This window comes from Taudactylus pleione, unplaced genomic scaffold (assembly GCF_031769625.1).
Source record: "Taudactylus pleione unplaced genomic scaffold, aTauple2 ptg000130l, whole genome shotgun sequence".
Classification (NCBI taxonomy): Eukaryota; Metazoa; Chordata; class Amphibia; order Anura; family Myobatrachidae; genus Taudactylus; species Taudactylus pleione.
The window spans coordinates 5832142-5850702 of NW_028284532.1; the positions used below are offsets into that span (position 1 = coordinate 5832142).

At 42.5% G+C, this 18561-nt stretch overlaps 1 protein-coding gene across 1 annotated transcript in view; it reads right to left on the minus strand.

Annotated features, from left to right (window-relative positions):
* Window positions 1–5252: 5252 nt before the first annotated feature.
* Window positions 5253–18561, minus strand: part of LOC148523543 (retinol dehydrogenase 7-like) — a 45298-nt gene continuing 31989 nt past the window's right edge. Inside the window, exons 3-6 of the mRNA XM_088473162.1 lie at window positions 14310–14646; window positions 13025–13283; window positions 7741–7904; window positions 5253–5834 (exon numbers count right to left, since the gene is read on the minus strand). Coding sequence (XP_088329288.1) covers window positions 5617–5834; window positions 7741–7904; window positions 13025–13283; window positions 14310–14622 — 954 coding nt within the window. The 5' untranslated portion in view covers window positions 14623–14646 and the 3' untranslated portion in view covers window positions 5253–5616. The remainder of the gene's footprint in view (window positions 5835–7740; window positions 7905–13024; window positions 13284–14309; window positions 14647–18561) is intronic.

Here is an 18561-nt window from a genome sequence, read left to right on the forward strand (position 1 = left end):
AACGGGGTCCGGTGCACATTCATAGATCTATCATCTTGATGTTATAATCTCTGAACAAATTAATAAAATATAACCTTTATTAGTCTCTTTAAAATATGGTGTACAGTTATTCTGGCGAAATATTAAAAACGTTTTATAGAGAAAAGATGTGAAAGAAATGTCTGAAATAAGTGGTTTAAAACAATTCCTGTTGCTGCTGGTCAGTGGGATTAATAATATATAATCAATTAGTCAGGTTGTCTGCAGTCCATATTGTATTACATGGATGTCTCCGATATCTATGAGTTACACTCTCTTCAATATATTTATTATATATATATATATATATATATATAGCAGAGTCTCTGTGATAATCTCCTGTCTTTCAAGTTGCTACAGTTTCAATATTTTACAAGCAAATAGAAACGAGCGCTTCAATATTGGATTAATATATATACTTATGATTGGTATTGTCCGTAATTCTTCTTAATTCTTATCTCTTTCTCTGATGTTCTCAAATAGATTTTTCCATATATGAAAAGAAGAAATAATAGAGAACAGGAAAAGCTAATAGTGTAGTATTTCTGTGATCTTAAAAGTCCATATATAAAGTCACAAAAATGATCCCTTCCACATATAGAGAATGGGGTTTAGTGTTGATCTATTGATAGCAGGTCACCCACAAGTGCAAATTCAGCATAGGACGCTCACAATAAAGCTTACATCCACTGGTGTCTACAATACATATAAAGGTTTCTTTACACTTCTTTCCTTTGTGTACCCATTTATGGTAATCAATAGCGTTATCACACCACGTATAAATCCTAAATATCAATATTTATCCATAACAATGGCGTGTAACATATATTAGTATTTATGTTGTCTGCAAGACGTGATTCTGTTCATGACCAGTAGTTGTTTTAGCCAGTAAGCATTCATAATAAATTTGAGAAAACACTTATATATATTAATTTAAACAGATGACCTTGAAATAGTACACAAGGATGTGTATATTGTATACAAAAGTGTGACTCCGGACGCACCGGCAGAGGACTTGAAAGGATGCACAGTGGTGTGTACCTGTACACACAGGAAGAACTTGTACTGAACACGGGTACTTGAATACACGGAGGTACGACTTGAGACACACAGGGTAACTTGTACTGAACACGGGTACTTGAATACATGGAGGTGCAACTTGAGACACACAGGATGAATTGTATTGAACACAGTAACTGGATACACGGAGGTCACAGAGAAAACACAGGAAGCCAGGAACACCAAAGAAAGTAATACGGCCTCTGGAACATGAGACGGTTGTCACAGGGAATGACTACGTGCAGTCATACAGCGATGTTGATCAGCAACTTCCTGTTGCAGGAGTCGGACCTAAATACCCTTAGGCAGCTGGTCATTGGATCATGAGATCAGCTGGGAGACAGCAGGGCTGCCATTGGAGGAGACTGATCAGGTGAATGAACCAACATGCCCGCTAACACGGAAGTCAGGACGCACGCATGGAAGTCCTAGCGGACCCCGGGGAGAATTCTCAGCCCTAACCCATCACTACAACTGGCGTCTGAACACCTCGGAGCCTAAAGACACCAGCTCAGTGGTGAGTAAGGCCGGTCCCAGGCCGCATCCTGACACACACCTTATTATAATTGCGAGTTTAGGGACAAACCTGCACCTTCCATTGCCTGGAGCTATGCGCATGAACAGAACACATGGAGATTGCACACACTGACACCTCCTCTCATAAATCCCCCCTGCCTGTACCTGTCTGTAGAACAACTGGATCCTTGTGAGTACTAATTATTTTCAAGGGAGTTGTTAATATAATTTTGGTAAGGATTCTTACATTCATTTGTAAACTATTGTGAAGTTGTACAGTATATTAATTTGTGCAATCACATATATTGGCATTTATTAGGCATTTAATATTAATTTTGGTATATACATACTATTTCAATATTCAGAATGTTGACACTAATGTTGAAAGGTTTAGAATATGAACATTCAGAATGTTGACATATTCGGTCAGAATGTCGACATGTTTATAATGTCACCATGCAACATGTCAACCCAGACAATATTAGTGCCGTTTTGCTGGATTGAGTATTATTGCCACAATTTTATTGCTAAATAAATCTAGCCCTTAGCCTTCAATTAAATTGGAACTTCTAGTAATGAGCAGGAACAAATTTCAGGTCTAGTCTTCTTTATAAAATGTTCTCTCAAGCGAGTCTACCAGAGCTGCCATCAGAAATTGTGGGTCCTAGTAAAGATGAAATATAAAGGGCCCTCCCTTCCGGCCCCCAATCCATTGGATACTTTCCAAACCAAACTCAGTAAAGGGTACATATAGAGGTTGTTGGACCATTTCTTTGCTACCAACTTCCCCATTTGTTTTTGGGCTTTTCCTACAATGCTCTTTTTGTTGTGCTGGCGGCAAGATGCATGGCGCAGGTTGTGCTCGCAAGGAGGAAATCCACAAGTCTGACACTGGTGTGAACTCATGTGTGCGCATGTGTGTGTGAGTACCCAATTACCTGTCATTCTGCTTATCAAACAATGATACATGTCTGCATGGTGCTGATCCAGATAGAGTAGGATCATTTTCACATCAGTCAATGCACCTTTCTCTGGAGGTCCCCACAATATTTACCCCCCAAAAGATGCACTAACATTGGGGATCATTGTAGATGCCCCCGAATAGCACTGCTGAAGCTATTTGGGGTACTTAAATGCTCTCATTAGCATCTTTGCACAAGTGGTGAAGAATAGCATTTAGCAGGGTTTTTTGATGAAAATAACTAGTCCCAGCAAATTTTGGGGTACTTGAAAATGGGTGAAAGCATGGTTAAAAAATTTGCAAAAGTGAGCTTGTAGAAAACATGAAAAATGCACCTTCAGCAAGCACCTGTAATAAAAAAGAATCTCCCCCATACTTGCAGACCCCCCCAAAGTCTATTTCGCTAGTTTTTAAGTTTGCACCCCAACTTTGATTTTTTTTTACCCCTTTTTCAAAGTTAATTTTTGGGGTGTTCTTAAAAAATGTTTAGGATTTATTTGACGGAGGTAACCTTTGGGAACCTGTCCCAAGGGTGCAGGGTGGTTTCCCCACCTTTGCACACCAAAACCACAATTCTACACTTTTTTTCAGCCTGATTTCATGGGCGAATTTTGTTCTCGCCTATAGCTTGACTTTCCGCACCGGCGAAAAGTCGCCACAATTTAATACGGGGATAAGTTTCGCCTGACGAAATAACGTCACCAGCGAAACTTTTTTGCCGAAAACGGCTTTTCGCACCTAATTGAATATGTCCGTAAAACGTAAATGTTTCCTACTAACACCACAGCTACTGCATCTGATCTCAGAATTTGACAGGTTTATTAACTAAGCTGCAACCTGGTTGCCTGGAAGCCCCCCTCTCCAGCCCAGACTAGAAATACTGTAGAATACAATTTTGCTAGTACTGCATGTTCTCCTCAGTATGACAAAATGAAATAATTATCACCACATGTGTCAAACAGTAATGAAAACTCCTGTGCACCAACTAGGAGATCTGGAAAACATGCACTGTTAGGGGTGCATTGTTATAGTCCATCTATATGGTTAATTATTAATACTATCAGCCAGTGCATAAAGAGACCAATATGTACATATATGTCCAGGGCAGTTCTAGCCTCCTCTGCTGCTCCCCCAGACATCCAATGGCTTACAGTGATCTCTGGTCCTGTATATGTTGGAATTATAACACACAATACATTTTGTATGACTCATTCTAAAGCTGATTAAATGCTAATTATGCCCTCTTCATGGACTGGCCAGACTCGCTGTAAGCACTCACAAAACCCTCTCTAGAAATCCTGCGGTTTCCCCTGTCCCTGCTATTGCTGAAGGCTGGGAGAGGTGAGTGAGTGACAAAATGTGCATGACATGTGGGTCAGGTAGGGCTCTGGACAGAGGAGAAATTGGAACAAATGTAGGTTTCTGCAGCTTTAACTAATACAATCTTTGCATCTCTCATGCAAAAATTTCTAATGTATGTCTTCTTCCTGCAGCTGCAATGTTACTTGTGTGTCCCTGCTGAATGTGTTATTTTCAGAATTGCATGATACCATGTATTTGTATATATAGTACACAGGTCAGAGAGGCAAGACAGTATGTAAATAGGATTGCGTTGTACAATGTGCCATCCTGAAATTGCATCTACATGAAAATTAGTTTAGCTGAACTAAATATTGACATTTGCCAATTTGTGTATTGCAGCTATGGTTACCACCCGTTCGAAATTACAACGGACAGCCAGGAATTCAGCATACGGTACCCAAAGCAGCTGCCATATTTACTGCGGCCTTAGACCAGAGGAGAGTGGATGGTAGCAGCAACAGTCACATATACTCTACCCTCTTGTGCTTCTCCTTCTCTACTTTCATCTACTTCTTACCCCCCACTAAGGCACCAAATACTTGGCTGCTTTGCTCTGTTGCTTATCTGTGTATTATGGTCGCTAATGTAGCAATGTATATTATCCATGTTCCTTGTCCTGTATCACTGGTCAACTTAATTGTTTATCTACTTGTAAGGCGCTGCGGAACATTTGTGGCGCCATATAAATAAATTATAATAATAATGATAATAATAATAGTAACCCCGTCGCTCATCTACTTTAGAGGGTTGAGTTCCCAGGGCATGCTGGGAGATGTAGTCTCTGACCACCCAATATGCGTGACAATCCTGTTTCTGGTGGGAGCCAACCACATACAGCTGCAATGATCAGCAGCACAGTGCAGAATGTCTGTCTGCCCCCATCGCCAATACAACAGTAGAACATCAGCCATTGTAGACTAGGAGTCAGAGACTTCTCTGTCTTAGGAGAAAAAAAATGGGCCTACCTGGAGTTTACTAGGTACTCAGAAACTGCCTCCACCCCCTCCCCTTCCCACCACATGCACCACTGGTATTTTCAGTCTATTATTTTTTTTTATAGGTGCACTGCACGTGCCAGCACCACCATCCCAGTGCCTGGCATCCCAGTGGTTAAGTATGAGGTTTACAGTTAGGTTTAGGCACTAGATAGAGGGTTGGGGTTAGGCTGCAGGGAGGGAGGTTAGGGTTTCACGGTAGTTTTCAAAAACATATCCTGATAAATCTGGTTGTTCGTCTTGATTACATGTAAACCAATCAGGACCATGATGTGTTTTGTGGTGTCTTCTAAACTGATGGTTTTGTGGAGGACTATCTGTGGCTTTAACCGCAATAAATTGTCAAGATGCAAGACCACTGGGAAATTGCTGAGCAAGCACCATTTAGTTAATTTACCATAAGGAGAATAAACAACTTGGTAGTGTAAATTTTTTAGTTTGTTTCCAAATGTTTTCCTAGTAGAAATTGTTGTTCACAAAACATATTTTAAAATGCACCTTCCACTTATAATAACCAATTAGTAAATGTCCCAGAACTCCGTATATAGTGTAAGTTGATTAGAGACCTCTAAAATCTCCAACATTTTTTTTAGCTTTATATATGATATATTTGCTATCATGCTTTCGGAAAATGTATCACACTAATCAGCATCTAATTAGTAAATATTGTAGTATGTTGTAACAATTAGAATTTCAGAAGACAGGTCAATCCACCTGAGCTGGTTTAGGCTGGCCAATGGTTAGGATAAAGTCCGAGAGTACTGTAGGTAAGTAGGATAGAGGTACGAAGATGAGTTTGGCATCCCAGCCTACGGAGTAACGTGTCCAGGGATGAACAGCAGTCAGAGCATGCTCCATGCAGTCTGTGACTAGGGACAGCTTTTTGTTACAGTTTTGTTGCAAACTATCAACAGAGGAAAAACCTAAATGTAAAACATAAAACAGGCATATTATATCAGAGTGAATGTAGGATTTTTTCTGTTTGTTAATGAGCATATAGGACATTAACACTTAATGCACAGTAGTTGCCATAAGATTCGTAGGTGTTTAAACCAATATTATTAAGATTACCAAGCACAATATTCAAAGTTACCACCTCATTCTTTTAAATATTTGGGTCACCAACAGCAGATTACTGCATTTAACATCATATTAGACTTGCTGCACAAACTGAAAACCAAGGTGGATTCAAATATTGGTGATGAGCCAATGGCTCCATCCCAAAGTGGTAAGTTACTGACAATCCGGCACTTGCCATTGGGAACAATTTCTGCAAAACTAATAGCCGGCCAACTGTCCCTGACATTTCTTACAATGGTCTGTGCGTCTCATATCTAAGTGTGGGCTTCACAGCCAATGCGGATGTCCCCAATTTTCTAACATAGCAGACTACAAGTAGCAAATCAATGCAGACAAGGATTGGGCAATGTAACGGTTACAGTGTCAACTTGGACACTACAGCATAGCGGCTGATAGCACAATGACACACAGCCCATTTGCTCTCATCATACATTGACTGAGCCTATACTATTAATCTGTTATACTGTGCAGTTTGATACTGAGCTGCTGCAAGCAATCACAGCCAATAAATGATGAATAGACATAGGCTGTGTGATGTCACTGTGCTGCATAATGAAAGGTTATAGAACAGGGATGGGGAACCTCAGGCCTGGGGGCCGTATTAGGCCCGCGAAATGATTTGGTCTGGCCCTCAGAGCTTTTTTCTGCTAGTCTCATCTAGCTAGCAGGGTGCCTATAATGTCACCCTGCAGCCAGAATATATGCAGCAGTGCTGCTTGGAGTGTGCTTAGGACGCCACAGCTGCCCTTACAGCTCCCCGGAGCATCCTCAGAATGCTCCGGGCACTGCTGTAATTACCGGCGATTGTAGCCAGCCCCATGTGATGTCTGCACCAGGCCTGCGAATAATGTTATGTATATCAAAATGTCCCTAGGCAGAAAAAAGGTATCCCACCCGTTATAGAACATGCTAAATCTGCACCTAGGCTGTGTTCTGAATGCGCACCTTTCTTACTGTATTGCATGCTTCTCTTGCATTACCCCCTGCAACCCTTGTTTACCCTGCTTACTGTGCTCTCACAATGGTGACTTGACATTTCTCACAATGGTGCCTTGCTCCTCAGTATTGGCACCCCTCCCCGCGGTGTCACCTGGTGCGGGGAGGGACATTTTGAGCGCACCCCCCCCTCTGGAAAAGGGGTGTGGCCTCGTGAGAAGAGCGTGGCCTTGAAGGACAGGGGCGTGGCCCGATGCCCCGTGGTCCCATTATTAATATTACTGGGGATGAGAGGGGGGGTGCCAGGGGTGCTCACTGCTTGAGTTGCAGTGCCGGCTCCCTCACAGTGTCAGGAGCCGGGTGCTGCAATTAATACTACAGTGCAGCACCCGGCTCCTGTCACTGTGGGCGAGTGTCAGTCTGCACCTTGGTGTCACCCCTCGGCGGGAGGCACCCGGGTGCGGCCTGCACCCCCCTTGTGACGCCACTGCTCCTCAGCTTTCTCCACACTGCTCTGAGCCATTCCCTTCCACATATACTGTGAGGAACGCCCCAAATAATGCATTCTCTCCACCTCTTTACTTCACTGTACTAATCTTGTTCTGCAAAATGAAATCTTATTTCTGTGCATTCTGTGCTAGAAATGCCGTCACTCTACCAAACTCCTGCCTTTATCAATAGGAACCTCTGCTCTTGCTCATATGCGTCCATCTTGTTCCACAAACCTCCATGCCACAGAGAAAAGTAAGGGGTAATTGCCCAAATTAGATGCAGTGAGTGCAACGCAGAGAGACGATTTGTTTGTATACTCACATTTGTTATAATATTCTTGTCCATAACTTTGTTTGACTTCTTCTGATACGCTTTCCCAGACCCTAGTCATATCCCTTTGTATCAATTCTTTGCTTGTTATTTGTGAGTTAAAAAACCCAGGCTCCACAATGCATACCTTCACATGAAATGGTCGCATCTCACGCCTGAAAAATATACATGTAACAAAGTATAGTTAAAATTATGTTTCATGAAGACAAACATTACAGATGTGCCAATGGTAGTAGGGTGGGGGATTATGTAAATCCTGAGATTTCACTGAGTTAGCAGTTACATTTAAAGTGGCAATGTTTAGTAAGATAAACCCGGTTGGTTTTGCCTACATTCCCGCTTTAAATGTATCTGCTAACTCACCGAAATCTCAGGACTTTCTAATTCCGCACCCTATTACATTTGGCCCTATAGACAAACATTAACAATTAAGTCAATCATACATATATAAATAAGCATATATGCAACTTTCTACAATTTCCATTAAACAAAATATATTTTCAGATATTTAATCAAAATGTAACATTTTAAACTCCTTAATTGGGATGGATGCAAAGTTGAACACAAGTTAGATTTTGCACTGTGCATAGGCTGGAGCTGAGTGGACACAAGTACAATACAAAGCTGTATGGAACTCGGAACATCTCCATGTTGCTGAATGGTTGTAACTGGGCTGTCAAAATGCATTTGCATGTAGTAAAAGTTGAGCTCATGTTGGGCTATGCCGTGTTGTGTGTAGCATGGTCAGAGCATTGGAGCGACCTTCTTTATGAATTTCTTTTGTCTCTTTTGTATATATTTTTATACAGGTAATCTAGCAAGTTGTATAACTGAGTGAGGAGCACAGCAGGCCCACAGCTGTATCTGCACTGTTTTGCGCTTAGGAAATGTTCTCTGTAGATGTGTGTAACATGGTTAGTGGAAGTATTCTTTGGCCAACCAGTTCTTGCCCCAGAAGCTCCCTCTGATGGTCATGTTGATTATGCAGCTGGAGAGCAAATACACGTTTGTCAGCAGCTCAGTTGTTTTGTTGTTTCTACATGGTTTCAGACTTATGTACAGTACGGTGAAAATTAAGTGAAATCTGCAAATTCACTGAGGTTTTCTACTCTATAAATAGTGAGAAAGGAAAGTATTTTCACCTGCTATAATTCTTGAGAAAATAAAAAGTTTTTATGTTTACTAAACAGAGACCTAAATGTTAAACCCAGTAATGATGACAGATACTGTAGATCCACGCACCGTGGCCAAATAGCTGGCAACACAGAATAAATCTTATATAGTCTGCACAGATACCATACCAGTCATGGGGTTCCAATGTGAAAGTGTTGACCTCAGAACTGAGAAAGGTGAAATATTTACCTCCATTAATGGCTAGGAGACCTGTAATGCCATCAGAATTAATATTGACACTGAAGCAAAGCGTAATGTTATGCCAGAGGACCTACTTCACTGCACAAATCAAAAGACACAAGTAGACTGAACTAACGCAGTCAATCTTAATGCTTATTGTGGTCAGGTGATCAAGGCTGTGGGTGTGGCTACCAACAACACTACAATTCTTCAGTTGGACTTTCACATAGTGGACATTGATGTCAGGCTGCCTCTTGGTTTGCTTTGTCTGATCACATCGAGGCAGACTTGCAACTCATTCAGCAAGACAGTCCAGAAATCAAAATATTTGCTGACATGTGAGACAGTAATACCATTGGAAAACTACATATAACCACATGCACCTATATGAATCAGTCACAGTATGTGCTCCAAATGGATGCTACTAGCCGTGAAGGACAAAGTGATTGCAGAACTCAACCACATGACTGCACTTTAATTGACCCTGTGGAGGAAGCTACACAGTGGGTAACTGCCATGGTGGCTGCTGTTAAGGATAAGTCTGTGGACATCTGCTTTGATCCAGGGCACTTGAACAAGGCACTCATGAAACCACATTACCATCCGAAAACTATGAAGCAATTGATTTCTGACATGCCCAATGTCAAGGTTTTCATTACTTTGGATGCTACGTGATTATTCTGTCAAATAGCTATGGACAAGGAATAGTCCATTCTCACTACATTCATGACTATAGTAGGTAGATATGTATTCCAAAAAATGCCATATGGCATATGCGCTGGTAGTGACACTTTTCAGTGTTGCATGGAACATCTCTTTGAGGGTTACCCTTGTGAGATCATCATAGATGATATACTTGCTTGGGGTTCTACCATGGAGGACCATGATCAGTGTCTCTTAGAAGTGATTCAAAGAATCACCTTTATCAACATGAAGCACCAGCACGACAAATGCCATTTTCAGGTCTCAGAATTTGTCCTTGATGGTTGGCCTTCATCACGATTCATGCCATTGTTTTGCCATGCATAATGAACTCATGTTGTCTAACAGTGTCCTCATTACGGGTAAATGATTTGTTATCCTCCATGATGTGCAACGTTTCTATGCCAGGAAAGCCAAGAAAGATTCAGCACAGGTCTTCTTAACATTAGGGGTAAGACAGGAGAGAGAACCAACCTCAAAGTCAAATGTACTGTATGCATTTGCAATGCATTAACGGTTGGTGGTGCTCTTTAGAGCTGATGTACACATGTTACACAGAGGAGGAGAAAAAGGAAAATAACTCTAATATGGGTCACACTTGGGTAGATTTATGAAAGAAAACCACATTTTTATTAAAAAGTCATTCAAATAAAGGTTAGAACAACATAATAAATGGTTGCGAGTAATAATCTATATATAGTATAGTGAGATAGTCCACATTTAGAAATTGCTGGCAGAACCTCAAAGCATTTGCCTTGCTGCTTAGTAACAAGCTGGCGAATTTTTACTAAATTGTGTAAAATACATATATTGAATCTTAGATAGATGTCACGGGCACTATATTTCTATAAATATGCCTTAATTGTGAACTAGGGACTACTTAAGTAGTCATTATACATCAATTGCCACTGATACATATATCATCAGATCATTTCTGTCCTCTCTATAAACTTCCCTATGGCCTGAATATTTCTTTTATTTATTTATTACCAGTAATATATATAGCGCACACATATTCCACAGTGCTTTACAGAGAATATTTGTCCATTCACATCCCTTCATTACATGGAAGGCACTGCAACACTCTGCTTTATACGGCGGGCACTGCAACACTCTGCATTATATGGCGGGCACTGCAACACTCTGCATTATATGGCGGGCACTGCAACACTGTATTATATGGCAGGCACTGCAACACTTTGCATTATATGGCCGGCACTGCAACACTCTGCATTATATGGTGGGTACTGCAATGCTTTCTAAATTATATGGTGGGCACTGCAACGCTCTCTGCATATGGTGGACACTGATGGTCTCTACTATATGGTGGGCACTGCAATGCTCTCTGTATTATATGGCGGTCACTGATGCTTTCTGCAATATTTAGCAGTCACTGTGACATCCTCTGCATTATATGGTGGTTGCTGTGATGTTCTCTGCATTATATGGTGGTCACTACAATGCTCTCCATATTGTCTGGCGGTCACAAAAATGCTTTCAGTGGTCAATGGCAGTCACTAAATTGCTATCAGTATTGTATGGTAGTCCTTAAAAATGCTCTGAGTATTGTCTAGCGTCACTAAAATGCTCTCCGTATTGTCTGGCATCACAAATATTGCAAAAGGAATGGGCGATTTTTACACTACTGCACATGTGTCATTTTCTGAGATATCGCTCTGCGCATGCGTCAGATTAGCAGTCCAAAATCGCATGGATCTGCATCAATGGTTGAACTGAGCTGTAACAGGTTAGCAGGAAATGGGCTGTAACTGTATGGGGAGTACTGAGTCAAAGAATACAACAAATTTTCAAAGTGATGTCAAGGATTTGTTTTACAAAGTTGAAGAGTCAGCATGGGACAAGGGCGGGACAACATCTATCTTGCCTCTGGGCAAATGGGATGAAGTTACGCCCATAGGCAAATGCAGCGGGGGTTTCTGTCTGCCTGGAAACCCCCCTCCCCAGCACACACATGACCACAGTTGAAATAGTAATATAATAGAATTTTACTAGTGCTGCATGTTCTTCTCAGTATCACAAATGAAATAATTAGCACCACCTGTGGATCTTTTAACATGTAACAGCCAGTAATAAATAACCTGTACACCAACTAGGAGATCTGGAAAGCATGCACTGTTAGAGATGCACTGCTATAGAGCCCATTATGTACATATACAGTATGTCCAGGGCAGTGCAAGGTTCTTCTGCTGCTCCTCCAGGCTCCCGGTCTTGCTCCCATTCTCTGGAATGGTGCCCATATCTAAACTAAAAATATTCAGCTCAGGCAGGATGGCCCGACTGCTGCATCAAATGACTTACTGTGATCCTGTATATGCTGGAATTATGACACACAATACACATTGTATACGCATATTAAAGCTAAAGTACTAATTCTGCCCTCTTCATGGACTGGCCACACTCACTCTAAAATCAAGCATTTGGAACCCCCCCTCTAGAAATCCTGCGTTTGCCACTGACGCCACTGGTCAGCAGATCTAAAGGTAGCAAATAAAAGTCAGAATTCTTACCATCAGGGCCAGCTTAACAATGGGGCTGACGGAGCTAGAGTTCCAAGCCTCTACATAAAAATTGGCCAATCATCATACAAGGGTAGAATATAGCTACAACTGTAAGTACATGAGATATATGTGGGTCTGTGATATCATATACCCAGGGTGCTTTTGGGAGTGGGCAGGAGGACCACCCACTCTTCCGGAGCCCGGGGACTACCTGAGGAGTAGGTAAATATGCATCAGACATTGCAAGGAAACTGAGGCACATTCAAGTGTACTGGATATGTGGTATTTACTGTGACAAGATAACTACCATTCAAAATTCAATTACTCTATCCATCTGTATTTTTGGTCATACCAGTGTACTGCATATGTGACATATTTAATACTCTATATGCTTATACCAGCAGACACATCACATCTGTTGCAATTGTATCAAGGCAAATCCACTAAGGTGCTGCCAGCAACTTCTAAGTGCAGACTATCTTACTACACTATACTGTATATACTTTGCAATTACTTACAACCATTTTTTGTATGTTGTTTGTTGCTCTAACCGTTAACATTTTTTTACATTTTTAATTTCATGAATTAACACGTATGCCTCATATTATAGTTCTTTGTTCCTGTGCAACTTCTTGAGCATAAACAGGGCATATAGGGACAGAAGACTTTAGAGATACATCACAGGAACCAGAGACACTAACCTTAGACTGTCCGAAAAGGACTCTATACCATACTTAGACATGCAGTATCCTCCAGAGCATATAGTTAATCTTCCTGCAATACTGGCTACGTTGACCACTCGTCCTCGAGCCTTCCGGATCAATGGTAAGAGATTAACCGACACATCAATAACCCCCAATAGGTTTACCTTGAGGACTTTTAAAAAATCATCTTTTTTCAACCACTCATTGTTGCAAGATGGGATACTAATTCCTGCATTGTTTACTAGGCCCCAGAGTCCTGCAGAGAAGAAAATGTTACCATTAGCCAAATAAACTAGAAACAGATATCCAATTAATAAAAAAAATACTGCTATCGGGAGTTTAGGGATAGGTTCAACTGATTTTCAACACATTAAAAAAAATATAAACATAATATATACAGCCAGCATATACAATGGTTCCCATGTCTACATGTTATGCCAATTTATGAATGTACATGGGTGTGCTTAGTAAGCATCATTAGGACATGTCAGTACACAAGATAGGTAGGTTCTGTAAACTGCTTCTCTGTTCCATGTTTTTTTCAGTATATTAGAAGGACCCTAGGTCCATGAGCCAAAATTTCTCTAGAGGTTTAGGGGCCCATTTATCATTCAATATTTGAGGTAAAATCCCTGAAAACACACGTTTTCGGGGGTTTACCTCAAATACTAAGTATCCCCCGTATGTATGAAGGAGGGACCGCAGCAGGTATCTCCGATACCTGCTGTGATTCCTCCATTGCCGCTGGCAGCCGCCTCCCCCACAGGTTTCTATGGGGGATGCGATGCTGCCAAATGCATCAATATCGGGAATGCAAAGCATTCCCGATATTGTCCCCAGCAGCTAACGCCATCTGAAGATAGCGTTAGCCGCTGTATTCTATGGCAACTTACCTCACGGAACCCTCCGCCGGCAATGAGAGCCTCTCATGTGCAGTCCGCGGGACTGCTCATGCGCAGCAGCCCCGACTGCCCTCCGGAGACATCGCAGGGATGGGCTCCTGTCGGAGCCCGTCTCCCTGCATGTCCCGGGTAATACATCCAGCCAATTGGATCGCATTTTGCAGTGCGATCAGGGGCGTTACTGGCATGCCCTGATCGCATTGCAAAAGCGATCCTTGATAAATGGGGCTCTTAGTGTTTTTAGACCATTATCAAAAAATAATTTACATATTTTCTTTTATAATTTATCAAATAAAAACATTTAACATCTGAATAACACAAAGTTAGTCAAAAATGTTCTGACTTTTTTTGCAAGCTGAAAGAGATAATTCAAATCTGACCTTTGTCGCCAACAATAGTAGATACCCACTTGGCAGCAGAACTAACGCTCTGGCTGTCAGTAACATCTAAAATGACTGTCTGTAATCGGCTTGAAGTTTCCTTCTTTAGATTCTCAGCCCCTTGCTCCATCAGACAAGCAGCCAGAACCCTCATTCCACGTCTGTCCAGGTTCCTCGCCAGCAGGTTCCCAAAGCCAGTGTCACATCCAGTGATGAAGACATATTTATCTGTGAGATTCTCCAGTATCTGACTCTGTCTGTACCATCTGTACAGGAGGATCAAGCCCACCACCACCAGCAGAGGGAGCCACATGATTAGAGCAGGAGCAATGTATTACTGCAATAGAGATTATTATTATTATTATTATCCTTAATTTATATGGCGCCACAAGTGTTCCGCAGCGCCTTACATAGTACATAGAACTAATAAGTGAACAAGAAACAAGTAACTTACAGTACATTACAGTGCAGGACAGGGACACAACTTATATACATTGCTGAAATAGTGATTAAAGCACTCACAATAAGCTGCCGGGAGTTGGCGGTCCCGTGTTAGGTGCCCTAATGGGGAGTAGAGAGTAGAAGAAAATGTAAAGAGAAGCACATGAGGGAAGAGGTCCCTGCTCATGAGAGCTTACATTCTAAGGGGAGGGGCAGACAGACAGGCGTGACACAGAAGGGGAAGATAGGAAGGAAAGAGCATGAGGTGGGTTAGGAGGAGTGCTGGAAGGCCTTGATGAAGTAGTGGGTCTTGAGAGCCCGTTTGAAGATTTGTAGAGAGGTGGAGAGTCTGATAGGGAGAGGGAGAGCATTCCAAAGGTAGGGAGCAGCACGGGCAAAATCTCGGATGCGGGAGTGGGAGGAAGTAATCAGTTGGCAAGAGAGGCGGCATGCATTAGTTGAGCGAAGTGGGCGGGTGGGAGTGTGAAGGGAGAGAAGGTCAGAAATGTATGCGGGAGAGGATTTGGTGAGGGCTTTGTAGGTGAATGTAAGAACCTTGAATTGGCATCTGAAGGGGAAGGGGAGCCAGTGTAGGGCTTGAAGGAGAGGGGAAGCAGATATAGAACGTCTGGAGAGGAAGATGAGCCGAGCAGCAGCATTGAGAACAGATTGTAGTGGAGAGAGGTGAGAGACTGGGAGGCCAGCTAGGAGAAGGTTACAGTAGTCCAATCTGGATATGACCAGTGAGTGGATGAGGGTTTTAGTGGCATCCTGGGTGAGGAAGGGTCTAATCCTGGAGATATTTTTTAGGTGAAAACGGCAGGACTGCGAGATGTGCTGAATGTGCGGTTTAAAGGAGAGGGAGGAGTCTAGGATAACTCCAAGACAGCGCACTTTGGGGCTAGAGGAGATAGTTGTGCCATCAATAGATAACGAAATTGTGGAAAGTGATGTAGTGGAAGAGGGTGGGAAGATGATCAGCTCAGTCTTAGACATGTTAAGTTTAAGAAAGCGCTGGGACATCCACGAAGAGACAGCAGAGAGACAGTTGGAGATACGGGTAAGGAGCTCAGGGGTGAGCTCAGGGGTGGAAAGGTAAATTTGAGTATCATCTGCATAGAGATGATATTGGAGGTCAAAGGAGTTAATGAGTTCACCTAAAGAGGATGTATATAGGGAGAAAAGGAGAGGTCCAAGAACAGAACCTTGGGGAACTCCTACCTTTAGTGGAAGTGGAGGGGAAGAGGAGTCATGAGAGGACACAGCGAAGGAACGATCAGAGAGGTAGGAGGAAAGCCAGGAGAGGGCAGTTTCACGTAAACCGAGAGAGTAAAGGATTTGCAGGAGGAGAGGGTGGTCTACAGTGTCAAATGCAGCAGAGAGGTCAAGGAGAATGAGCAGAGAGTAGTGACCCTTGGATTTGGCAGCAAGGAGGTCGTTGCTGACTTTCGTGAGGGCAGTTTCCGTGGAGTGGAGAGATCGGAAGCCAGATTGAAATGAGTCAAGGAGGGAGTGGGAGGAAAGAAAGGTGGTAAGGCGGTTGTAGACAATACGCTCAAGGAGTTTGGAAGCAAAAGGGAGAAGAGAGATGGGTCGATAGTTTGAAAGTATGTTAGGATCAAGGGTAGGTTTTTTAAGAATGGGGGAGACAAGAGCATGTTTGAATGCAGAAGGGACAGTGCCAGATGATAGGGAAAGATTAAGGAGGTGAGCCAGATGGGAACAGGCAGAAGGAGACAAGTGGGAGAGGAGACGGGAAGGGATAGGGTCAAGAGGGGAGGTGGAAGGAGGGGAGGACCGGATGAGGGCCAAGACTTCCTCTCCAGAAGCAGGGGAGAAGGATGTCAGAGTTGGTGAGACAGAAGGGGAGGGGTGGTAAGGGCAAGGAGGGAGAGGAGTGCTAAGGGTCTGATGGGATATGATGTCCTCACGTATGGAGTCAATTTTAGATGTAAAGTAGGTGGCAAAGTCGAGGGCAGAGAGCGAGGAGGGAAGGCGAGGAGGGGAAGGGCAGAGTAGGGAGTTGAAAGTGGCAAAGAGACGCCGGGGGTTTGAGGACTGGGAGGAGATGAGGTTCTTGAAATATGTTTGTTTGGAGAGAGACAGGGAAGCACTGTAGGAGGAGAGAATAAATTTGAAATGGAGGAAGTCAGCCTTAGAGCGTGACTTTCTCCACTGACGCTCCGCAATTCTTGAACACTTTTGTAGGTATCTGGTGCATTTGGAATGCCAGGGTTGTGGTGTGGATCTGCGAGGGTGAGTGGTTATTGCTGGAGCAACGGAATCAAGAGCAGAAGCAAGGGAGGAATTGTACAGGGAAGTAGCTTGTTCAGGACAGGAGAGAGAAATGATAGGGGAGAGAAGAGAGTCCAGCAGGGAGGAAAAAGCAACAGTGTCAATAGCCTCAATATTACGCTTAGTAATGGTAGCCTTAGGAGTTAGAGGAGGGCAAGGAGAGAGGGATAGGTTAAAAGAGAGAAGGTGATGGTCAGAGAGGGGGAATGGGCAATTGGAGTAATCAGAAATATCACAACGGTGCGTAAAGACCAGGTCAAGTGAGTGCCCACTCACATGGGAGGGTGAGGAGGTCCATTGGGCGAGACCAAATGAAGAGGTGAGGGTAAGGAGTTTAGCTGCAGAGGATTCTGTGGGAATGTCAAAGATAGCTGAATAATTATTCTTATATTAATGTATAGCTTTCCATCGACAAAATGCCATACCCAGCCCCATCCTTTCCAGCTGTTACCTATAACTTCCTTATGATTATATCAGCATAACTAGGCATAATTTACTGTAAGTGGTGCTTACATTTTTCTTGCTAGGGGTGCAGTGTCAGTGTACCATTGTCCTGAGATCCTAAAAGAGTCGATTCCCAATAGAATGTACAAAATATTTCATAATCAGGGAACCCGAATGCCAAATTCTGCAACCCCACATGGGATCACGACTCACACATTGCACACATCCGGCTTCGTATTTCAGGGATGGATTATAATGGGAATTAGGGCCATAAAAATGGGTACTAAATTTATTCATAACAGGTTTGTTGACACATTTGTGCTAAAGTGCCTTGTGCATGCTGGGCTGTTTTATTACACTGACCACTTACACAGTGCCCTGACCTGTAGCTAGCTCCAGGATCATAGATCCCTATAGCAGTGCACCTCACCTTTTTATACAAACTAATACACACTAATGTCCAACAATAATACACTGCAAAATGTGAGAAAGAGGTGCATTGGCAAAATCATTTCCAAGTGATCATAGTAAACTTACTGTTGTAGGTATGATCTTAACAAGAGATTAAAAAGTAAATTTGGGGTGAGGGTGGGACAATAAATGTTCTTGATGTATACTGAAGAAGAAAACTTTGCAGTTTGATGTGTCTTATACATCTGCTGGACTAAATGAAAAGCTGAGAGATAAGTGATGCATTTGTATGCATACACTGCTTTCCCATTAATTTCTTCAGAGCAGCATAGTGATGGCCAGCAATATGAAAACCAAATAACCGAGCGCTTGATAAGAATAAGGAGCAAGCATAAAATTTAAGAGACAAGTGTAAAATGAAAACTTATTAAAAAAACATATTAAAAACTCCATAAGAGTAATGCTTATAGCCCTATCTGGGCAATATTTGTTGGAGAAAATGAAATTGTGGTCCTTCTCCGGTGCAAATGATCACACCACAGTCTGTTGAGCCAAGGCTGGCTTTAGTTGTAACTAAACACTTGCCCTGACTTACCCTCTCTCTTCACTGGCCGTCTTCTTCTGAGCAAGGATCAGCGGCAACGGAGATGATGTATTGCCG